Here is a 25,097-nt window from a genome sequence, read left to right as displayed (position 1 = left end):
TTACAGCACAGAGTAGGCCCTTTTGGCCCTTTGTGCCATGCTGCCTCAGCAAGCCTCGATAACCTGACTAACCCTAACGTAATCACAAGCCGATTTACAATAATCAGTTAACCTACCGGGTATGTTTTGGACTGTGGGACAAAACCAGTGGACCTTGAATAAACCCACACATTCCACAGAGACTCATTACAGAATGGCACCGGAATTGAACTCTGAACTTTGGAACACCTTGAGGTGTAATAATGTTGTGCCAACTGCGATGCTATTGTGGCAGCTATTGAGCTTGAAATAAATGTCTGCTGAGGGTAAACCAGTAAAATCAATATTAGTTTTCACTGGTGTTCACATTTGTCGTAATTGATGAACAATACGCGCCTGTTCTCTATTATCAGCGTTAGGAAAAGATAACTCTGGTTTACTGATAATCACCAAATAAATGTAATAATTTTGTCTTATTAATTCTTTTCAGATTGTTACAAACTGGCGTGAAGATCAGTACCAGGATGACTGCAAAGCGAAACAAATGATGCATGAAGCCCTAAAGCTTCGTTTAAATCTTGTAAGGACTGTTAATGCAGAAAGGAATTGGTGCTTTTTCATGTTTAGTGAAAGTTTGTTCACTTTTCTCCTGAATACACATTTGGAATTGTTACTTCCTTTCAACTGAATTTTCATATTTTGTGTAGTATTGTGTAATTTATTGAAAAGGCAGACATCAAGTTGTATCATATCAGTCAATTAAATTTCTCTGTCAATTGCCAAAGAGAAGGCCAATGAGCAATACATCACTGGCACAGTGTCCCTGTTCACAATTTATATTTGTTTATTGATATTAGGGTGGCTAATATATTGCTTAATCTATAAAAAATGTTCTGTTTTTAAATTGGTGTGATAGATTATGAACAAAAAATAATTGCTTCCAAGTGGAGAATGTTCTGGTTTCACCTAACATGGTGTATCAATATAAGAGAGTCTTTAAACCCACACATCACTGGCATTGTAACATTTCCCTTCAAAAACCCTAATATGTCATCTGCATTGATAAACGCTTTTTCATCTTAGCTCTTCACCCCTTGAGTAATTTAGAAATCAGTCATATTGCATGATCTATTATTTGTGATTATAGTAGCCAAATCCAGTTACTAATAGAACAGTTGAATCAAAATCATTATAATCATATAACTTAAATATAAACAACATTATAATTCAGAGGTATTGTACTATACTGTTTAAGTAACTGAACAGCCATGTGTTTGGACCATTGATACAGAAGTTACACAAGGGGAGAATGAAGTTGTCATTCATTACAATTTCCTCTCTCTTCAACTTTAAACCTATTTTCTTTCTCACGAGGGGTTCATTGATCTGGCCCTTCATTTAAGTTCAAGTGTAATGTCATCTGACTTGTATCATACAACCAAACGAAATGACGTTCCTCTGGACAAAATATATATGACACACAGCACATAAATCGAAATATTACCATAAATAAGTTGAACTATAATTCAGAATGCATGTTCTGCACAGCACAGGTAAAAGGTCACTGTCACACTGGCAAGGACAGTGGGGTATTCATTAGTCTCACAGCCTGGGGGAAGAAGCTATTACCCAGTCTGGCATTCCTAGTCCTGATGCTTCTGTACCTCTATTCTGAGAGTTGTGGGTCAGAGATTGTCGGATGGGTGGAGGGGGATCCTCAACAATACTTTTCGCCTTTCGTCTGCAGCACTCTCAGTATTTTAGATTCTGGTACTGAGGTAACAGTGTTGTCATCTTTTCACACATGCTGCTTTGTTTCCTGAGTGTTTTTATTTCTAATTGTCTAACTATTTATAGTTCAATTTTCCAGAATGTTGGTAATAGGGTGCAACTTTTTTGTTTTTGATTTTTCTCTTCAGGTAGGTGGGATGTTTGATACTGTCCAGCGTAGCACACAGGGCACTACTGAGTGGGCTGTCCTTCTCTTGGATATAATCAGCAGTGGAACAGTGGACATGCAGTCAAACAAGTATGAATTTTAATTAATTATTTTGCATGAACTATTAACATCTTCCATGCACACACAACACATTCTGATACAGTACGGACCATGTACAAATGAGTTGTGCAGTGATTAAAGATATAACAGGCATGATTAAGAAATAGTCTCAAAATTAAACTGTTTATTTATTTTACCAGTGCAGGTATTTTTAACTATCATTATGAATGGTATCAATTAAATATTCACTGTTAATGGATTCTACCATTTTAATATCAAATCTATTACAGCTTTGTACTTTGACAAATTAAACTTAATTAAATATTTATTTATTTAAGTAATTGCAGTTTTAATTATAACCATAGCTCAAGGTGATTTCTGCTTGTGCATTTTGGTCTATTATAACATTGAACTCTTTTTTTTTAAATAGCTAAAACAAATTGTGCTGACTACTCTGGAGGCAGAGATATACCATGTTTTTAAAAATTTATTTCCAGCAGTGGAGCAGTTTTACCTTGAACTTGTGTTTGCAGTATCAAAGACTTGTACTGCAGCAGAGTATTGGGATTTATTTTTCATTTGTAAGCTATGGATTCTTGAACTGCAACAGGGAAAAGAGGTAAAAAAAAAGAAAATCAGACAGCAGTGGCAAGACATATGTAATGTTTCTGGGTTAGTGTAGGCATTGTTCTCATGACAGACTCAGATTCCAGCTTTGGCATACAAGATCCATTCCTGCTTTCATCCAACCAGTAATTCAGTAACATTTTTGACATCAGAGTAGCCAAAGCATTTGCTTCAGTAATTTGTTACACTCTGAATTCATACTTTACTGTTGATAAATTTAAGCTCAGAGTATGGAAGAGGGACATCGGGTTGTGGGGTGGGGGGGATAGTGGCAGCAATAAGGAAATAGCTGTCAATACAACTTCAAATTTAGTTTTGGGTTTCATTGACAGGTGTGTGAAATTAATTTGTGAGTCACTCAAATGGGCTAGTGTGCATCCCGTATCAGCTCATTTGAGTAGTTACAATTTGTTGGATGGAGAGGCTATAATTATTGTTGCCATTTTTGATCTGAGGTGAAAAATTGGTTGGGATGCATTCCATCCTAAATATTTTTTGTGAAGTCTATTTATGTGTATCTGTATTTTGCTTTGAAGAATTTCTGAGAGTATATTTTTTCCCCCCTAGTGAGCTGTTCACTACAGTCCTGGATATGCTCAGTGTGCTAGTTAATGGGACCTTGGCAGCAGACATGTCAAGTATCTCACAGGGCAGTATGGAAGAGAACAAGAGAGCTTACATGAACCTCGTAAAGAAACTCAGGGTAATAATCTTTGTTTTTGAGATTATTGTCACAAAATCTCCTGATCATTATTGACAAAGGAAGTTAATTTCCAGCCATTTTCATCGAACAGGATAAATAATGGCAAAGCTTTTGTTCTGTATGTTTTTGTTTATTTCAGTTGTGCAATATAGCATTCTGAAATTCAGTTTTGCTATTTTAAATCTGTTCCAGATTACTGTAACTTAAATTTATAATTCTCTCTTTTTACTGTTTTCTCTCAGTGTAATCTGCAGTATTTTACCATCTCCTTTCAGTGCTACAAAGGCCAGCTTTCTGAAATCTTTCATTGCAGCTGTTTTCTTATTTGGGGATTAATAAGATAGTTGCATGCTCAGACGCTGCGACCACTCTGGGTGCATTCAGAGGTGTATTTGTTCATCTTGTATGTCTTTTTTACAATTGCAAGTCACTGCTGGATAATAAAAACATCAAGTACTGTAGGACTATCCCATCAGCAAGTTGTTTGATGACGATGGAGCTGAACTTAATCCATATTGTCACCAGGACTTATTGTGTACTATTGGATGGTGCACGGTCCATAAAAAGGTGCAAGTGATTGTCTTGGATGTTTTTATTGTGATTGCAAGACCCTGTTGGACATTAGCGATGTAGACACTACAAATATGTTTCACTGGTTCATTGACAAGATCGATGGCGGGGTAGCTGCATTACCTTGGTTGTGACGAGGACTAGGCCTAGGGTGAGGGTTCACCTGATGCAGTCGCTCTGGAGAGGGGATGCTGAGGCAGTGTCGGACAGGCCTCTGTGTATGCACTGGAATCCATACTGGGTTTGGGGGTGGTGGGGGGCTGCTCCCCAGTGCTTGCTTGATGGAAGAACAAGCTTGACACTCAGGGACTGGTGCTATATTATTTTTCTTTGTGACCTTTTAAATTTCTAATTTTGCTTTCAGTTTAAATTGCGAAAGAGTATAATTCAATCCTCACCTTCCACCCACATGCTATTCACTTACTTAGGCATTTAACAGGTGTGTGTAACTTACATATATCCAGTAGTTGATATAAATACAAATGTCATTGTTGACAGTTTTCTATGGTTTCTTGCCTGGTGCCTTTTTTAAAATATCTTATTCCCTTTAAATAATGTGAGTAAAAGCTTGCATCACTTTTTTTTCCAAAGAGTGCTTCAGGAGTTTAAAAAGCCATATCTGCTCCTATGACACACAGAACTTTAAACAATAAAGAAAGAAAAAAGATTGATAATGCAATATTAATGATTTAGAATTTTGTAGCCATCAGTTTAATTTCAATTTTGAGGATTAATTGTTTGTTTTTTTTTGATTGGATGTTTCCAATGATGAGTTTGATAAGGAAATCATAGGCTTGTAAATTTTGATTTTTCAGTCCATTAACTAAATGATGGCATGATATAAGATTATGGAAAATGTTTATTTTGTGCATTTCTTTCATGGTCGGGAGGCTACTGAGTGAATTTGATCCTAATTTTCCTCTTCAGTTTTGTGTTTTTATTGAGATTATTGGGAATAACAAATGTGACTTATTTGTCATGTAACTTGCTGTTACTTTTCTTATAATTGTCATAGAAAGAGCTTGGGGACCGACAATCAGAGAGCTTGGAGAAAGTGCGACAGTTATTACCACTTCCAAAGCAGACAAGGGATGTCATTACATGTGAACCGCAAGGCTCTCTGATCGATACCAAAGGAAACAAGATTGCTGGGTTTGAGTCAATATTCAAAAAGGAGGCAAGTAAATGATACTGCTGATATTCTTTCAATAAAGTATGAAAACTGTGATAGAAAATCTGTTGAACCTAAAGTAAAGAAACACTGCCCATCTCTGGTTACTATACTTTTTACTATTCTCTTGCAAGTAATGTGATTCTGATGTAAGGAGTGAAAAATGGGCCACTTACACTCCTAACATCAGAATCACATTGGTTCTTTTGGATAGAGTATTGAAAACACGCAGAGAAAATATTTCTGCTCATCAACCTTAATGAACTATGAAATTGGACTTTAATTCTAAATATCCTATCAGTACCTACCCTGTAAGGCCCCTTCAGTATCTTCTGTTTCAATTAGATCACCACTCATTCTTTTCAATTTCAATGAATGCAGACCAAACCTGCTTTGCCTTTCCTTTTATGTCATCCCCTTCACTTTAGGAATGATCGTTGGTAAACTGGTCCTGAATTTCTTTTCAGCCCAAGTGTCACTGTCTCTAAGTAAGGAGAGTATGCTGTACACCAATGTCCTGTATAATTATGCAATACAATTGGGACACATCAGGACAAGTACATTTTGGGTCAATCAAGTGGCTGTCTCATTTGGCAGGTTTCATGGAAATAATTAAAAAGGTATAAAAAAGACAAACTACTGTTTAACTGAGTAACAAATTATGTATTTAAATGAAACAAAACAAATTACAGTACTATCAAAACTGCTACAGTACTATAAAACTGTGGTATTAGTTCCTAATAGTTATCATTGGAGAAATTAATCCAATGTTTGCTGCTGTTGTTTCTTTTGACAGTAAATGAACAAAATCAGTGCAGAAACCTAGTGCAGGTAATGGTCTGTCTTCATACAATGCTTTTGATGATTGCATCTCCCAAATCAACATTTTCATTGTAACATTCAAGATGATTGCCAATATGGAAACATAGAAAACCTACAGCACGATACAGGTACTTCGGCCCACAAAACTGTGCTAAACATGTCCTTACCTGAGTAATTACCTAGGGTTACGTATAACCCTATATTTTTCTAAGCTCCATATAGCTTCCCAGGAGTCTCTGAAAAGACCCTATTGTATCCGCTTCCACCACTGTCGCCGGCAGCCTATTCCATGCACTCACCGCTCTCTGCGTATTAAAAAAAATTACCCCTGATATCTCCTCTTTACCTACTTCCAAGCATCTCAAAACTGTGCCCTCTCATGCCAGCCATTTCTGCCCTAGGGAAAAAGTCTCTGACTATCCACACAGCCAATGTCTCTCATCATCTTATAAACTTCTATCAAGTCACCTCTCATTCTCTGTCGCGCCAAAGAAAAAAAGGCCGAGTTCACTCAACCTATTCTCATAAGACATGCTCCCCAATCCAGGTAACATCCTTGTAAATCTCCTTTGCACCCTTTTCTATGGTTTCCACGTCCTTCCTATAGTAAGGCGAACAGAACTGAGCACAGTACTCCAAGTGGGGTCTGGCCAGGGTCCTATATAGCTGCAACATTACCTCTTGGCTCCTAAACTCTGTCCCACAATTGATGAAGGCCGATGCACCGTAAGCTTTCTTAACCACAGAGTCAACCTGTGCAGCTGCTTTGAGCGTCCTATGGACTCAGACCCCAAGATCCCTCTGATCCTTCACACTGCCAAGAGTCTTACCATTAATACTATATTCTGTCATTATATTTGACCTACCAAGTTGAACCACCTCACACTTATCTGGATTGAACTCTATCTGCCACTTCTCAGCCCATTTTCCCATACTATCAAGGTACCGCTGTAACCTCTGACAGCACTCCACACTATCCACAACACCTCCAACCTTTGTGTCATCAGCAAATTTACTAACCCATCCCTCCACTTCTTCATTCGGTCATTTATAAAAATCACGAAGAGTTGGGGTCCCAGAACAGATCCCTGAGGCACACCACTGGTGACTGACCTCCATGCAGAATATGACCCATCTACAACTGCTCTTTTCCTTCTGTGGGCAAGCTAGTTCTGGATCCACAAAGTGATTTTCCCCTTGGATCTCATCCCTCCTTACTTTCTCAGTAAGCCTTGCATGGGGTACCTTATCAAATGCCTTGCTGAAATCCATATACACTACATCTATTGCTCTACCATCATCAATGTGTTTAGTCACATCCTCAAAAATATCAATTAGGCTCACAAAGCATGACCTGCCTTTGACAAAGCCATGTTGACTATTCTTAATCATATTATACCTCTCCAAATGTTCATAAATCCTGCCTCTGAGGATCTTCTCCATCAACTTAACCACTGAAGTAAGACTCACTGTTCTGTAATTTCCTGGGCTGTCTCTACTCCCTTTCTTGAATAATGGAACAATCCTCCAGAATCTTTCTCTTTCCCATTGATGATGCAAAGATCATCGCCAGTGGCTCAGCAATTTCCTCCTTTGCCTCCCACAGTAGCCTGGGGTACATCTTCAAAATATCTTCAAACTTCTGGTAGTTGACATAATTTTATTTTCACTCCAGGCTTTTTCTGGCATCTCCAAGCCAGAATGCTTAAAACTGCAATGAGCAAAACATTTCTGAGTTGTTTTACTGCTTATTACTCACAAACTATCAATGACAAAAATCATTGCTTTTTTAACATAAGTACACAGAAATGACTCTATTTAAAAACTTTATGCTCTCAGTGCAGTCTATTGTCTAATGACCACATTAAATGCATGTGGCTGACACTAGTTAGAAGCTGTTTAGTAACAGTCTCCTGTCCCAGTTAAGCAGCATATTATCACAAATAAATGAAGGAAATTTGGATATTTCCTTGGTTTGTTTTTGTTCGTTACAAGTTCCCCTGATTAACCGATGGCCAAGTTAACTGGAATCCACTGTACAGGTCTACTTTTACACTCTGTTTTATTTGCAAAAGGTTAATATTCCATTGGATTTCCCAATTACTTGCCACTGCTGCATGCTCTTTCTCTGTTTTCTGAGAACACCCAAATTTGTCTTGGATAACTTGAAAACAATCAGTTTTCTAAAGGTAATCAAACTATTGCTGTTCACATCTTTAATTTCAGTCAAAGCATACTTTCCTACTATAGATTTCCAGTGACACAAATGATAGGTCTAACTAAAGAGGTTTTATTCCATTGAGGAACTTGGGTTAAGGAGAGACATCTGTACCGCAGAGCATCTGTAAAGTTGGAAGACGGACAGCATAAATCAGGGAATAACATATAACATTTTTCTTTGTTTACAAAAAATTGAAAGTTATATGATCTTCAAACTTATCCTTAATAGCATTTTAACTTTCTTTCAGTTACTGTGAGCTGTGAAATCCCTTTGTAGTGCTATATTTGAAATAAGATATCTGTATAGACTTTTTCAATGTTGAGTGTAACAATAGAAACTGAAGCAAAAGAAAGTATTACTGGATCATTTTTTAACTCAATATATGGAATGGGGCCTTCTTTTGTCATTGTGTAAGCAATGCTTTTTGCCAAAGTAACCTAGTGTTACCTATGATAGTTTGCATTGGGAAAATGAAACTAACCAGGTATACATAGCAATTCACCCAAAGGACCAAAATGCTTACACTTTGAACCACCTATTCCCTTGAATTGCTGTTCATGTTGAATGCCTGCATTTGCACTTGACACCCATCTGTAGCTCCACCCTCCATATAATATCTGAACCTCAATACAAGGGGCTATTATGGTAGAGGCCTACCATTAATTAATCTGGAATAGAAAATATGATGACAAATATAATAGTTTAGGCAACGGTGAAGGTCCTCTTTTAAGTCATTTATTTCAGTTTTCATACATTTTTAGTCACTTGTTTTATCACATTCTAGGGGCTCCAGGTCTCCACCAAGCAGAAGATTTCCCCCTGGGATGTTTTTGAGGGGATGAAACATTCTGCTCCCCTTTCTTGGGGCTGGTTTGGGACTGTTCGGGTTGATCGCAAGGTGACTAAGTTTGAAGAGCAGCACAGGTTACTATTGTACCACACACACCTTAAACCAAAGCCACGCAGTTACTATCTAGAACCACTGCCACTCCCTCCAGAGGAAGAAGAGCCACCAGTACCAGTTGTTCCTGAACCAGAAAAAACTACGGCAGAACCACCAAAGTTGGAGAAACCTAATACTACTGAAGAGAAGAAAAAGAAACCAGCTCGAAAAAAACGACCTCCTCCTAATAAAGCTGAGGTGAGCAAACTTCTAATTCCTGATTTATTTCTTGATCTTCACAATGCCTAATAAATTCTGTTTCCTATACCCTTACTCATATCAAACCCACATCCTTTATTGTGATGTTCTAATATACACACATCCTTCACCATAACACTAATAAGGTTTTACATAGTTTCTAATGTTCTTTGCTGTGCAGTTCCATATAATGGAGATTAATGTTGCAGAAAATGCTCCCAATTGCAGGAATATGACATTCTATTATCTCTGCATGAAGTAGGTTGTTTGGAACATGACCCACACTTCATTTTAATAATTTCGCACAATGAGAATATGTAGTTCAGTAAATGTAGCAAATATAATATTCTTTTTTAATGTCTATTTTGTGAAGTTCACAAAAATTGTCAGGGTTAGTCTGCGCTGTTTCATTCTATTTGTGCAGCTAGGAAAACATTTATTCTGGGAGCCCCGTATTCTCACATCTTTACGAGGGCAAAGGGGGGAAAACTTGCAAAAGTAACATACTACAGAGATTGCCTTGTATATTAGTAATTTAACTTAAATTGAAGCATCTTCTATTTATCATGGACATTTTATGATGTTTCTATTGTGGGTATCAATAGTGATAATCTTTTCTGATGTAGTCTTTATTTTGGAGAGTTTGAATATGTATTCAAGGTATTTACTATTTAAAAGGGGATTTGTAATTCACTGGTACAGAATGGAATTATTAATGATAACATTTGGTGAGCTGATGTATTAACTTAGTGTGAACAATCAGTTCCTGATATATTGCTTTAGAATCCTGTCAGAGCCCCTAGGATTGCATGTTTGATTTGTTTTTTTTTGTTTGCCTTCAAGCAGCTGGATTTATCATCTAGTGCTCACAGAATGCCTCCTTATGGTGGTGGAGTTCCCAGTGACATAATGCCAAACCAGGCTAATAATCTCTATAACAGACTTCCATATGGACCACCTGGTGTTGGCATATATGCACAAAATCAGCCTTTGCCAGCAGGTAAGTGAAAGGGCAGATTTAGATAATTAACTTCCCATGATGTAAAAGCTCTGTTCGTATCCATTCATTCACATATTTTAATTTCAAGTTTTCTTTCTGCCCTACCAAAGTTTATTTAAATTGGGTGTTGGTGAAGATGAAAAGAATATTCAACTAATTTAGTCTCTTCCTGTTTGAGAGCCCCCTGGAAGCTTCAGCGGTTGTTTTCTCCATTGCTGGTAAACCCAAAATCGTTATAATAGAGAACAAAGAAAAACCATTATGTAGCTACCTGCAATATTTCAGAAGACAATAAAAGGGCAGCAGAGTAAAGTGTGCAAGAAATTCTACTCTGAGCATTATGTATAGCAATAATATAAAGAAATTGCCTAAACCATGGTTAAACAGGAACTGTTTAGATCTCGTTTTCATGCAAAAAATGTATATTTTTAGTGGTTTTTTTTTTACTAATTTAGTGAATGAGTGATGGAATGGAAAACATGAAAGCCTGCAGATGCTGGAAATCTGCAGAAACACACAAAAAATTCTGAAACAACTTGGAGCAAGCTGCATTTATGGAGAGACAGGGTTTCAGGCCAGTGAAAGGTCTCAGCCCAAAATATCAACTATTAATTTCTCTCCATTGATGCTAATGCATCTCCTGAGTTCTTCCAGTATTTTGTTTGTTGTTGGAGAAATGGAAAAGTTTTCATTCTTGCATTTCTGGGGATCAAATTACCCACTGACCCAGAAACTTTTAAGAAACCTAATCGAAAGCACTTGAAAAATTGATTGCAGGAATATCTGTTAACCAATATGAATTTCCACCTGCATTTTGTATGACCTTGTGTTAAGAAATGCCTATTCCTTGTTATGGGTTTTGGATATCTAGTTCTAAAATTTATACATATAAAATAAAATGTTCCAATACTTCTGAGTTGACCATGAATATTGTGTGTATATGGGATGAGTTATGACCGATTTTTATTTAAAAAGCGTATTTAAGATATTTTTTAAAAACTTCCATATATTTAAATACATTCAATTAAAACTCTATAGGATAATGTTGCCTTTTGTAATCACTGTTTGTTTTGCATTTAGGTGGACCAAGGTTAGATACAATGCCCTACAGAAATGTACGACCTCAGTTTGCCAAAATAATGCAGACCCGGCCTCCATACAGCACTATGATGACTCCTATTGGTGCAATGATGGATCCGTCACTGTATAAAATGCCACCGTATAAGCAGCAGCCCCCCATTCCACAAGGACAGACTATCCGACATCATCTAAATGCCAGATTGGTGCGTATGGGTCCGGAGGAACGCTGTTTTATTCAATTGTATGGTTAAATGATAATTAAACTTAAACTTCACCCTATGGGTAGGAGGCACATTACTATCATTTTATTGTCAGGTTATTATTGTCGGTCAGGAAGTAAAAGCAGGATTGGTTCTTTGATTATGCAATGACTAAAAGCTAAGCATTCACCAAACAAGAGAGCCCTTTGCTGTCAGGGTTTGATTGCTCTCTTATCACTGAAAAGACTCAGTTATTTTATTTTGGAGGTGCCTTGCCTTACGAAGTTCTATAAAATGGAAGGGTCACATTCACGTTAGTCAAAAATTTTAATCTCAAAGTAATGGTAGTTAGGAATAATAGGCTATAAAACAGTTGCCTGATGGAATATTATTTCACTAATTGTGCAATCAATTAAATGTTGAAACTTTGAAAGTTCTGTTGAAGTTGTGTCCTTAGAAATCTCAGTTCACAAAATAAAAACGTGCCCACACCAGATGGATTCCCAGAATATTTTTCAAAGGGTTTTTTTTCTCCATTCCACAATCTGCTTGTAGCACATATTTCTATTCAAGTGCTAAAAATATTATTTTGGAATATCTTTTGTTTGTACAAATTAACTGTTATAAGGGAAAAATCTGTTGTTCAGGTTGCAGTTAAGTGGAGCCAAGAAATAACTGAAAGAGACAAATTGATCAAATTTGTTGCTTGTGACTGTCAGATCTATATCATGCTGTGATATCAGGATTTTGCAACGGTTTTCAGCTTTCATCTTGTAAAATTTCATTCATATCAGGTTTAAATGTGCTAGCCTGTGAATGAAAGTTATCACCTAAGAGGTTCTAAATGTTCCTTTTGTTTTCTCCCAAAGAATTCCAGTGGAATGTATGGGCAGCAAGTTCGTCAAGCAAATCCAGCACAGCCATATGGATCGATGTCACAAGCTCAGGTATATGATATTTTTATCTTTTGCCTCATTGCAACCAATTATTTTCCAATGGCTCATTTATGTAATCTTAGGTGTCATTCTAAATATACAATATGTAAAAAAAATTTAATAGAAAAGCTCTGTGATCTTGTAGCATATGTCTACAGTCAGTAACATGCCATTGCTTTTGTCCATCAATTGCGATCACTGCTTGTATGCCAAATGCAGATTTGGCATGCCATCATTACCTGAAACATTCCCCCATCTACCAGTGACATTCCATAGCTGGAGTGTGTAATGTTAGCAGCATGCTTCCAATAAATGTCAGGACAACTGAACAGCATCTTTCACTCTCAGATCTGTACTACGAGAAGGACAAGAGTTGCAGGTAGAAGAGTGGAGCATTTGTGACTGTCTCTCTGTGTCACTCATTATGGAGAAGCATTCAATATGAATGATAAAGCAAAGAAAACCATTAGCATACTGCAGCGATCAGTCATATAGCCATAGAGTTAAGCCAGTGGTCCCCAACTACCGGGCTGTGAGGGTAGGATATAATTTGGTAATATGAAATGATATGAGTCAGCTGCACCTTTCCTCATTCCATGTCACACGCACTGTTGAACTTCAACGCACACGTGGTCATTACCTATGCAAGGTCATCAGTCACCTAAACACAGAGATACCCTAGCACCAGGAGTCACTGGTTGGCCTCGGGTAACCGACGGCCTCGCGCAGCTGGTTGGAAGTGCTGTTAATACTGGCCTGGAGCATGGACAGATGGGCGCCGCCTCTGAACCTGTTTAGCACACTGAAAGTTCGTGGGGAACCCGGTGCTAAAATATTCGCAGACAACCTAATTCAGGCTCAGGGTTTCGTAAGTAGCAGAGCAGCTACCTCGCTGCGATCTACTGAAAGTCATCCCTCGAGCCAAACTTCTGTCAGCCGATAAATCCTACCTACCTACACGGGGGACAGACGTGCGCCCTGTCGCACTCCTAGCTCAGTCGGTCACTCTCTCTGGACTGCAACCGCTGCGGCCCTAGTATGGGGACCTCCGGCCCTTGCCTTGTCCTCTCACTGGTGTGTTGCAATGATTTGTATGTTGATACAAGGAAAATATGCGCTGTGTGTTTAATATCCAAACGTTACTTAAAATGTTACGATGCTATTGACTTATAAGTGACTTATAATTGACTTATATTTTCCTTGCATGAATATAGTGATGTGCTGTATGTTTAATATTAAATTCGTTAGATAAACCCTTTTCGAAAGAAAATTGATTGTAATAGCCAATATAGTTGACTTATCACCTATATTCCGATCGTGATTAACAACCACCACCCCCCACCCCCCGCCCCCCTCAGCCGGCCTGCAAGAATATAGTCAATATTAACCGGTCCGCAGTGCAAAAAAGGTTGGTGACCCCTGAGTTAAACAGCATGGAATTGAGCTTTCAGTCTGCATCCTCATTGCCAACCAAGATGTCAGTATGAGTTTATCTCCTCTGCCTGTTTGTGGCTGTTATTTCTGCAAACTCTTTGTGTCCATGTACTTACTTAAATGTAGTATTTTAAACATTATAATTGTGGCAGTCTCCGCAGCTTCCTCTGGCACCTCCCTTTAGGTGAAGCATTGGCTCCTAAGGTCCCTTTTAAATCTTTCCTATCTCACCTTAAATCTATGCCACCTACTTTTAGGCTACCGTACTTGGGGTAAAGACTGTGTGACCATCTGCCGTTTGCATTTTATAAATCTCTGTGAGGTTGCCCCTCAGCCTTGTTTACTCCATGAGAAACAAAAGTCCTACCCTATCCAACCTCTTCTTAGAACTCAAGCCTTCCATTTTAAAATCTTTTTTATTAATTATTATTGAAGATCAACAAAAAAGATACATTAAGTCAATATGTCATTATGTACAATAGAGAATTAAATTAGCAAATAACTGATTAACAAAGCTAAGCAATATATTAATAAGAAGAAAAAATTAAGTGTTAAGAATAATAGATCACAGTGCTGGTGTCTTGTTGTTGGTCATATATTCGAATGTCTTTGGTGAGAATGACTGGTATGAAAAGCAAGTTTGATGGAATGGTGGAAAATGAGGATAGAGACAAAAGTAGTTGAGCTGTAAGTTTGGGCAAAAGTATGGAAAATGGAATTAAACACAAACCAGTGTGAAGTAATACACTAGGCTGGACATGTGCAGGAAACAGTGGGGAAGGACCTTAGAAGAGTTGATGTACAGAGTGAACTTGGGGTGCAAATTCTTCGTTATCTGAAAATGGCAACATTGCTATCTAGAGTAGTGAAGAGGTTGTGTAGCTTGCCTGCCTTTATTGGGAGGGATATTGAGTATAACAGCTTGGGACATCATGTTGCAGACATTGGTGAGTCACACATGGAATATCATGTACATTTTTGACCACCAACTATGCAGACGTTTAGTTTGATGAAAGGCATGCAGAAGAGATTCACCAGGATATTGCCTAGAATTGAAGGCTTCAGTTACAAGAATCACTTGAGTGCAGGAGGCTGCCTGGTGACAGATTGAAAAAATAATGAGGAGTATAGATAGGTTAGATAGTCAGTCCTTTTCCAAGGGTGGAGAGTTTAAAATTGGACAGCATAGGTTTATGGTACAAGGTAAAGACTATTTGAGGAACAGGTTTAAATATTAAGTGGCAGAAGAAGGCACAGTCAGAGCATTTAAAAAGCATTTGGACAGATACATAGATAAGAAAGGAACTGCATAACTTCAAGCTGAATTATAAATTTGCTTTGATGTTAACTGGTAAAAGAAAGTGAATTAAAAACTATTTCCAACAATTTTTTCTTGCAGAAAATAATCAGTACATGCAATGTACTTCCAATAGAGTGGTTAAAAATAAAATCCCCAGAATTATTTAAGTAATAAATTCAAATAAACTTCACTGCCATTCTGAATGAAATAAACTAGATTTAGCTGACAGTTTTTCTTTGTCCACATTTATCTTGTGATAATAATCATTATACTTTAGAGATAATTATTAGAAATGATGTAGCTTGATATCTTGAACTGCAAGTTTTAAATATCCTTGTCATAGGGTAGGCATTGATGGAGTAACTTTCAGTGATAAGGAATTTAGACCATGTTGAAAAAGGTGAAAGATGGTCAAACTATATCTGAAAAGAATAATAGAATAATGGATTTGGTAAGATATATCTCTTCATGTAATCCTGTTCTCTTCCAGAATATTACTCAAGGCTACACTAACTATGGCTCTCACTTGGGCATGCCGCCACATCCTTCACAAGCCAGCAGTATGATCCCTCCTGCCTACTCAAGTCAACCATATCAGAGCAGTCACACGACCAGTAATCCTGCACTTGTGGATCAGGTTCGGCAGATGCAGCAGCGACCAAGTGGCTATGTTCACCAGCAGGCTCCTGCTTATGCACACTCCATGCAGAACACACAGAGGTACATATTAGAAAATCTGTTGGTTGATTTGGCTCCAAGTTCAGTATTATTCTTTCCCTTTGTAGGTCATAGGACTCAAATATTCAGTACCATGAGATTGCATAGCTAATATATTCAATCATAAGACAGGGAACTTAACAACAAATAAAAATAGTAAAGGATAAAGGCATAAAAATGGAGGTTAGCAAATGAATTCTGCTTCAAGACCAGGAGCCTGGGACCAAATCATGAACTGACTTCTTAAATTTGAAAAATGCTGGGCCCAGAAGGGTCAGTTTAGGATTTTATTTTTGTCCCATTGCTTGGTTCAGTACTCTTAAATATTTGATGATATTACACAAACTTAATCATACTGGTTACCAGGGTCTTCAGTCAGATTCCAAGTTGGATCATTCACTCTGCATTCCAGTTGGACGTGATTGCAAGTGCCTCAGAATTATTTTTTGCATTTGTTCCTGAGGTACTATTGTTGAGATTTATGGATGCTCTAGCAGTGTACTTTTTCAATTTTTATTGTTTTCAAGCATTCCTTACTGGTTGTGTCAGGATGGCAGAGGTTTGACCTGATTTGCTGTTAGGTCTACCTGTGGCATGTTGTTTTTTGGTGTTTAACAAGGATGTAGTGTTACCAGAGCAAAGCTCATTTTTTGGAATGCTAATGCTTCTCCAAGAGATGTCCTTGTGTTCTCCTCACTGAACCAGGATTAAACCTGTTTGTTAGTAATGAAGTAAAAGCTATATCAGGAAAAATGTTCTGCATATTTTCCAGGTGCTACGACTTGTTTTCCAGATTTTCTGCCTGATGCTCTTTCCTCAATCAATACCAGATAAAAGGGTTAACCAGTTAGTTATCTGATTCTTCCTCGTGAGTTTTTCTTTTGGACACAATGAATTGTTTTATTTGCCGACATAAAGTAACTGCAAAATTTGGATGTGTTGAATACATTTTTGAAATTCTGTGAGACTTTTTTTCTAAAAAAAAAAGGAGTGAGTTATGTGACAAATAGGGAATTCAAATGTATTGAAACTGAATCTGTTTAATATTAAAAACATTGTATGATGAACCCTTGGGGGTGCTCTGATATGGCGGTTTTGTCGAACAGGTATTCCCATGACCTTGAACACCCAACAGCCAGATACTGTCCATTTTAATTACCTAGGGAGTTCTCCTCCGTAATTCTGACTGCAGTTTACATACCATCAGCAACCGACTATAATCAAGTGTATGAGATACTGCATGATGGCATCTCCAAACAAGAAACAGTCCATCCCAACACATCATAGTTTGGGACTTCAAGCAGGCTTGTTTGAAGAAAACCCTGCCCAATTACCTGTGGCACCAGAGGTCCTAACATACTGGATCAATGTTAAAATAAAATAAGGAATGCCTAGTATTCTGTGCCTAGACTGCATTTCAGTAAATCGAAACACTTGGTTGTCCTTCTCCTACCTGCATACAGGCAGAGGCTAAAAAGCAAAACTCCAGAGGCTAGGACAACAAAGAGGTGGTTGTGGGAGGCAGAGAGGCGGTAATGGGATTGCTTCGCTTTGGTAGATTGGGCTGTGTTCAAGGACTCGTCTATGGAACTGAATGAATACACCATGGTTATCATGGACTTTACAAAAACAGTTGTAGATGAGTGTGTCCTCTCAAAGTTATTCAGTGTCTTCCCCAACCAGAAGCCCTGGATGAACCATGAGATCCGCAATCTGCTGAGGGTCGGATCAAAGGCATTTGAGTCTGCTGACCAAGAAAGTTGCAAGAGGTCTAGGTTTGATCTCCAGAAAGGCATATCATGGGTGAAGTGGCAATTCCGGACTAAACTAAAAGTAAAGCCAAGCAACATGTGTGATAACAGGGCTTTGCTTCCAGATGAGCTCAATGCCTTCTGTGCTCGTTTTGACTGTCAAAACATGGAGGAACCATCACAAACTCCCACAGCCCCTGAAGGTCCTGTGTGTTCAGTCTCTGAAACTGACATGTGGGCAACCTTCAGAAAGATGAATCCACAAAAAACATCCGGTCCTCATGGGGTACCTGGCCAAGTACTAACAACCTGAATGATCAACTGGCTGGCATGTTCCCTGAGATCCTTAGCCTCTCACTTAAGCAGTCTGGGAAAATCATCTGCTTAGGAAGGATGTGTCTTAAGAAGAATGTGGAATTCTGCCTTAATAATTATTGTTCAATGACAAAGTGTTCTGAGAGGTTGGTGATGAAACCTATCAATTCCTGCTCGAGAAGAGACTTCCATCTGCTCCAATGTTGCCTAATTGAGCAACAAGTTCACAGCAGATGGTTTCTCACTGGCTCCTCACTCAACCCTGGAACATATAGACAGCAAAGATGCATATTTCAGGGTATACTTTATTGACTACAGCTCAGCATTCAGTTCCAGCTTCGCCTCAAAACTAATCAATAAGCTTCAAGACCTTAGCTTTAGTACCAACTTGTGCAATTGGATCTTCGATTTCCTCATTTGCAGACCTCGGTTGGTTCATATTAGCAGCAACATCCCATCAGCATAGTTGCATCACAAAGCTGTGTGCTTAGCTCTCTGTTCTACTTGCTTTACACTTATGACTGTGTGACTAAGCACAGCTGCAATGCCATGTTAAAGTTTGCTGATGATGCCACTGCTGTGGACCAAATCAAAGGTCGTGATGAATCAACATATAGGAGGGGGATTGAAAATCTGGCTGAGTGGTACCATCTCATCAATCTCTTACCTAATGTCAGCAAGACAAAGGAGCTGATTATTGACTTCAGGAGAAGGAAATCAAATTTCCATGATCCAGTCCTCCTCAGAGGTGAACAGGAATCAGCAACTTTAAATTCTTCAGTGTTATTATTTCAGATACTTGTCCTGGGCCCAGCAGGAAACAACAATTATGAATAAAGCACAGCGGTGCACTTACTTCCTTAGGAGTTTGCAAAAGATTCGGCATGGCATCTAAAATTTTGAATATATTGACAAGTTGCATCACAGCGTGGTATGGAAACCAATGCCCTTGAATGGAAAATCTTATGAAACAGTCCATTACGGATAATGCCCTCTCCACCATTGAGCACATCTACATAAAGTGTTGCTGCAGGAAAGAAGCATCCATCATTAGAGACTACCAGGACATGCTGTCTTCTGGCTCCTGACTGCTGACATCAGGAAGAAGGAGCAAGAGCTTTAAAACTCAAACCACCAAGCTCTGGAATAGTTAATATTCCTCAATCATAAGGCTCTTGAACCAGAGGGGATAACTTTACTTGCTCTCTCACTGAACTTCCCACAACCTATGGACTCACCTTCAAGGACTCTTCATCTTGTGTTCTTGATAGATATTGCTTATTTGTGGATTATTATTATTATATCTTTCATTTTGTATTTGCACAGCTTGTGTCTTACATGCTGATTGAACACCTAAGTTCGTGCAGTATTTCGTTGATACTGTAATGGGTTTATTGAGTATGCCTGCAAGAAAATGAATTTCAGGGTTTTATATAGTGACATACATGTACTTTGATAATAAATTTACTTTGAACTTATTTATGCTGGTTAGTTACTTGCTTTACTTCACCTGCCTGCTGAGCTAAATATGCAAACATTACCTGCAAACATGTTTCAGGTGCAAAAAATTGCTAAGCTAATCATAAATACTAAACAAAATTTGTAGTTTCAATTTGTTGCCATTCTTTATTTGTTATGTGATTCACTTCTTATTAAAGCAACAGTCTCTTTGTTTAATTCCAAAGATGATCTGGTGATTTTTTTTCAAGGAAATAGTAGTGTTTCATTGTCAAGTTTAAGAGAGAGGTTAATCTGATGCTAGAAAAGTACATGCCAATTTAAATTAGCTATCACAAATGACCAACAGGCAGTCTTTGTTTTAAATTCTGCTGAAGACAGTCCATCAAAGTATGTGCTTCTTCTCAGTGATCAGTCTAATGATATTTTGATTAGCATGGTCATTCTTAAATCATCTGTTCATTGTTTAGTTATTCAAAAGGAGTAGATAATTAGTCCCAGGGAAACGTACAGGAGTTTGCACTTCTGTAACAGAACTTTTACTCTGACAGTTTTTTTTATAATGCAGTTGGTGGCTTTAACTTGTAACTTTGTCCAATTAAATTTGTAACAGATAATGAAGCTCCTGAAGAATCACATCATACAGGTTGTACCACAGAAAGGACAACAAGCTGGCGTCATTTAAGCCTCTCAGACTTGAAGCTAAAAACAGTTATAGAAATCAAATAAGATTTTATAGTTAAAACTTAATTTTATCAAATAATGAAATAAAACCAGAAGATACTGGAAATATTCAGTTCAGGCAGCATCTGTGGAAAGGAGAAAAGGGCTTTTGATGAGTGGTTCTAACAATATCTGTATGTGCTGCAACTCCTACATTATTTAGAGTATTTTATATGCCTCCAAACACTTGTGCAACATCCATTTCCTTTGTCAACCATTGGCAGTCATGCCTTTACCTATCCCAATGTAAGATGTACTTCTAAAACTCTTCCACTCTCCTTTTTCTACCTTGTCTCTGTGCTTCATCCATGTCAATTCCTTTTAAGCTTAGAATTCACCTCTGACCAAATCATTGGTCCTAATAGCCTTTATTTTTTGTGCTCTGTCAATTTTTCCTATTCGCTTTCTACAAAGAAACTAGTTATATTTTGGGTTAAAGATGCTACATAAATTCAAGTTATCATTACCGTCAGAGTTGTGTACTGCATACACACTTTGATAATAAATGTACCTGAACCTTGAAACATTACCAACTCTGGCTCCAACAACATGGGTGGCTTTAGACTGTGGATTCGACCGTCACCACTTCCGGTTCCAACGACCCTGGATGCCTTGAGACCCCGAAAGACACTGCCTCTAGTTCAGCCTCCAGCTCTGACCTCAACCACTACTGCCTCCAGGGCAAGGCATTCTTCACAACCTCTGGGCCCCCGGTATCCATTTCCCCCATCACTACTCTCCAACCCCTGGTCTCTAAGGCTCCCCTGTCACCTCTTGGTTCCTCCGAGACTCCATCTTCCCCCCCCCCCCCCCCCCCCACATTCCCTAACTCTTCAACCCTTCCCCCTCTTCTGATGCTACCAACTGTTCTCTGATCCCAGCCCTAATCCCTGTTGTGTCTTCATCAGTCCCTCCAGCATTCCCCTCTGAGGTGGAATGTTCTGTCTTCAATAACGGCTTTACCTTTGCCCCCTCCACTCACACCTCAGTGAGTTCCACGCCCACATTGACATTGAGCTGTACTTCTGCCAGCTCCATCTCCAAACCCACTTCTTTGGCAAGAATTCACCACCCCACACCGATGACCCCTTCACCCGTTTTGGTTCTCTGCCTGTTTTGGATGTTTACATCTCAAATCACCAATGAGACACCAACAAGCTTGACTTTAGCATTCCTCTCTACTTCTCATATCTCCAAAGTGACAACCTTACCACCAAACCGATTGACAAAGGGGTTACTCTTGTAGTGTGATAGACTGACCTTGCAGAGGCCAGATGGTAACTCTTGGATACCTCCTCTTACCTTCCTCTTGAAAAGGGCCCCACTTTGGATTATCATGGCACTGTCTTCTGTACCATCACTAAGCTCAACAAAGCTGGAGGTCTCCCATTCACTCATTGTTCCCTTGCCCTGGGTTCTTCCTCCTATCCAAGATTCACAAACCTTCACAACAGTCCATTGTCCTGCCTACTCCTGCCCCACCGAAATTGTGTCCACATACCTTGACATCATTTTATCCCCCTTGGTTCGGTCCCTTCCTACCTACATCAATGATTTGGAAACCATAGAAAAGATGCAGAGGAGGTTTACAAGGATGTTGCCTGGATTGGGGAACATGCCTTATGAGAATAGATTGATTGAGTGAACACAGCCTTTTCTCCTTGGAGCAACTGAGGACGAGAGGTGACCTTACAGAGGTGTACAAGATGATGAGAGGCATTGATTGTGTGGATAGTCAGAGGCTTTTTCCCAGGGCTGAAATGGTTGCCACAAGAGGACACAGGTTTAAGGTGCTTGGAAGCAGGTACAGAGGAGATGTCGGGGTTAATTTTTTTACGCAGAGAGTGGTGAGTGCGTGGAATGGGATGCCAGGTATATGAAGCTCAGAAAAATTAGGGCTGTGAGTAACCCGAGGTAATTTCTAAAGTGAGTACATGTTCAGCACAGCATTGTGGGCTGAAGGGCCTGTATTGTGCAGTAGGTTTTCTGTTTCTATCAATGACACTACACATGCTCTCAATCTCATCAACAACTTTCAATTCCCAAGCCCTGACTATCTCATTTTCACCATGGATCTTCACATCTTTTCCCCATCAAGAAGGCCTTAAAGCTCTCTGCTTCTTTCTCATTGAAGCACCCAATCAGCTCCCCTCCACCACCTTTCTGTCTGGCAGAACTGACCCTCAACAATTTCTCCTTTGGCTCTGAACACTTTCTCCAAGCTCAAGGTTAGCCATGGGCACCTGCATGTGCACCACCTGTACCTGCCTTTTTGTTGATGACCTGAAACAGTTTTTGTTCCATGCCTTCCCTAGTAATGCTCTGCAGCTCTTCCTGGAATACATTGATTGCATTGGTGCTGCTTCATGCACCCATGCTGAGCTCATCAATTTTATCAACTTTATCTCCAACTTCCACCCAGCCTTTAAATTCACTTGGTCCATTTCTGACTCCCCCTCTAACCCCCCCCCCCCGATAAACTGTCAACTGATCTCTTTTACAAACCTACTGATTCCTGCAGCTAACTTCCCACCTCTTCCTGCCCAGTCTCCTATAAAAATTGCTATTTCCTTTTCTCAGTTCCTTAATTTCTGCCACATCTGTTCCCAGGGTGAAGCTTTCCTTTCCAGGATATCAAAGGTGATCTCCCTCAAAGAATGGTGTTCCCCTTCCTCCATCATTGATGCTGGTCTCACCCACATCTCCTCCATTTCCTGGACATCCAGGCTCACCCCATCTCGCTCCACCTTAAAAGAGATAGAGTTCCCCTTGTCCTCAGTGCCACTAAACAACAAGGACTCACACCACCGGGTTCAGGAATAGTTATTACCCATCAATCATCAGGCTCTTGAACCAATGGGGATAACTTCGCTCAACTTCACTTGGCCTATCACTGAACAGTTTCCTAAAGCTGTGGACTCACTTTCAAGGACTCTTCGTTTCATTCTTAATGTTTATTGCCTCCGCATCCAGCACATCATTCTCTGCGACTTCCACGTCTTCAATGGGATCTTACTACCAAGGCATCTTTACTTCCTCCTCACCATCTGCTGTCTGCAGGGATCACTCTGTTCGAGATCCTCATTCCTATTCCAACGTGTTGGTCCATGACTTTCTGCCACAATGAAGCAACTCTCGAAGTGGAGCAGCAACCCCTCATATTCTGTCTAGGTAGCCTCCAACCCGATGGAATGAACATCAATTTCTCCTTCTGATATTTTTTTTCTTTTTTCTCCTTTCCCTTCCTCCTCCCCTCTTCTTTTCCCCACTCTGGCCTCCGCCTCTCCTCCTGACCAGCTGTCAGTTCGCCCTGGTCCCCTCTTTCTTCCCTTTCTCCCATCGTCCTCTCTCCTCATCTATCAGCTTGTTCTTCTCCAGCCATTTATCTTTCCCACCCACCTTCTAGCTTGTCCTCCTTCCCTTCCCCTCCCCTCCACCTTTATATTCTGACATCTTCCCCGTTCCTTTCCAGTCCTGATGAAGGATTTTGGCATGAAACATCCAAAGTTTATTCATTTTCATAGATGCTGCCTGACCTACCAAGTTCCTCGAGCATTTTGCGTGTGTTGCTCTGGATTTCCAGCATCTTCGGAATCTTCTGTGTTTATCATTAAACATATCTTTCTTTCAGGTTAACACATCAACCCATGCAACAGACACCCTTGATGACAGGAATTAGTCACATGACCCAACAGAATGTTCATTCAACACTGAGGCCAAACCAGGAACAGTATATTCGACAGCAACAGATCCTGAGGGTAAGCTAAGATAAAAGAGGCTGCGTTAACAGTTTGGAACCAATAACTACAAAATACCCATCTGGGAGTTACAGAGAGGAGACCAAAAAATACCAGAAGGAGAATGCATGTTTGTAGCATTCCATCTTGGCTTAAATGTGTAAAGTCAGAAAGTAGAAATGAATAGGTAATCAGCAGATTATTACTCATGGACCATCACCATGTCAGTACCTGGCCCATGACTATTCACCGTCTATATTATCAACTTGGATAAAAAGGCAGTTTGGAAGTGCATCCAAGTTATAATAGTAGAAGGAAAAGTGAACTCTGGAGAAGAGGTGTATGCAAGAAAGTTTAATTGACAGGCTATGTATTTTGGGTAACCAAGAAGGAGAACAGTGAGGTTTTGTGTTTTGGTAGGAAGAATTGGGAAAAAAATAACCCCTACATCATTTCATCATTCTCATCATCTAAATGATTTTCATCATCTACATAAATGATGAAAAACTAGGAAATATTGGTGTAGAATAAGATCACCATGTGCTGTCCTCTGAAATAAAGGACATTCAGATACAAAAAAAAAGAAAAACTTGATTTTCCTTTTAATTATAAGAAATAGTAAAACATGTTCTGCTGAGATTGCAGGGGATTTTGCAAGACCTCACTGAAGTAGTAGTTGTACTTTTACTCTATATTGAAGGGTAGATCTGTTTGCCTTAAAGATGGGGAAGCGTAGATCCACTGGATTGATTCCTTTGATGAGTTTTCCAGAAGATTTTTAAGATTTGTCTGCATTTGCTTGGGTTGAGAAGAAAGTGATAGGACCTCATTGGACATTATAGCCTCTGAGAGGGATTAACAGGGTAGATGTTAAGAGGCTGTTTCCTTCACTTGAATAGTTAATTACAGCAAATAGTTGTAAATTTTTGTAATTCTTTGAGTGCTATTAATTCACATGATTTTAGTATATTCAAGTTGAGGTTTGCTAAATTGTTTAACAGTCAAATAATTGACAGTTATGGGGTTAGAATGGGAAAGTAGAAAGGGCATTGCATCTGCAGTAGTCTTGTTAATTGACAGCAAGTTTGAAACAAAGGGGCCTACCTATGCTACTTTTTATAAATCTTTGGTAAGGAACATTACAAAAATCAGATTTGCTGAACTACCAGGAGACAACTATTTTTTGAACTAGGAATAGGATGGTAATCATATCA

At 39.0% G+C, this 25,097-nt stretch overlaps 1 protein-coding gene across 2 annotated transcripts in view; it reads left to right on the top strand.

Annotated features, from left to right (window-relative positions):
- med12 (mediator complex subunit 12) overlaps positions 1-25,097 on the top strand; it is a 134,806-nt gene that overhangs the window by 98,494 nt on the left and 11,215 nt on the right. Inside the window, exons 32-41 of one of the 2 annotated variants that reach the window (XM_059977036.1) lie at positions 470-559; positions 1,899-2,008; positions 3,173-3,308; positions 4,894-5,055; positions 8,877-9,233; positions 10,080-10,233; positions 11,314-11,516; positions 12,383-12,460; positions 15,673-15,902; positions 23,778-23,904. In XM_059977036.1, the coding sequence (XP_059833019.1) occupies positions 470-559; positions 1,899-2,008; positions 3,173-3,308; positions 4,894-5,055; positions 8,877-9,233; positions 10,080-10,233; positions 11,314-11,516; positions 12,383-12,460; positions 15,673-15,902; positions 23,778-23,904 (1,647 nt within the window). Of the gene's footprint in view, positions 1-469; positions 560-1,898; positions 2,009-3,172; positions 3,309-4,893; positions 5,056-8,876; positions 9,234-10,076; positions 10,234-11,313; positions 11,517-12,382; positions 12,461-15,672; positions 15,903-23,777; positions 23,905-25,097 lie in introns of both variants that reach the window. The other variant, XM_059977035.1, reaches the window with a different exon arrangement.

This window comes from Hypanus sabinus, chromosome 8 (assembly GCF_030144855.1).
Source record: "Hypanus sabinus isolate sHypSab1 chromosome 8, sHypSab1.hap1, whole genome shotgun sequence".
Taxonomy (NCBI): domain Eukaryota; kingdom Metazoa; phylum Chordata; class Chondrichthyes; order Myliobatiformes; family Dasyatidae; genus Hypanus; species Hypanus sabinus.
The sequence above is the reverse complement of the archived record's forward strand: the minus strand, read 5'-3'. Positions and strand labels throughout refer to the sequence as shown.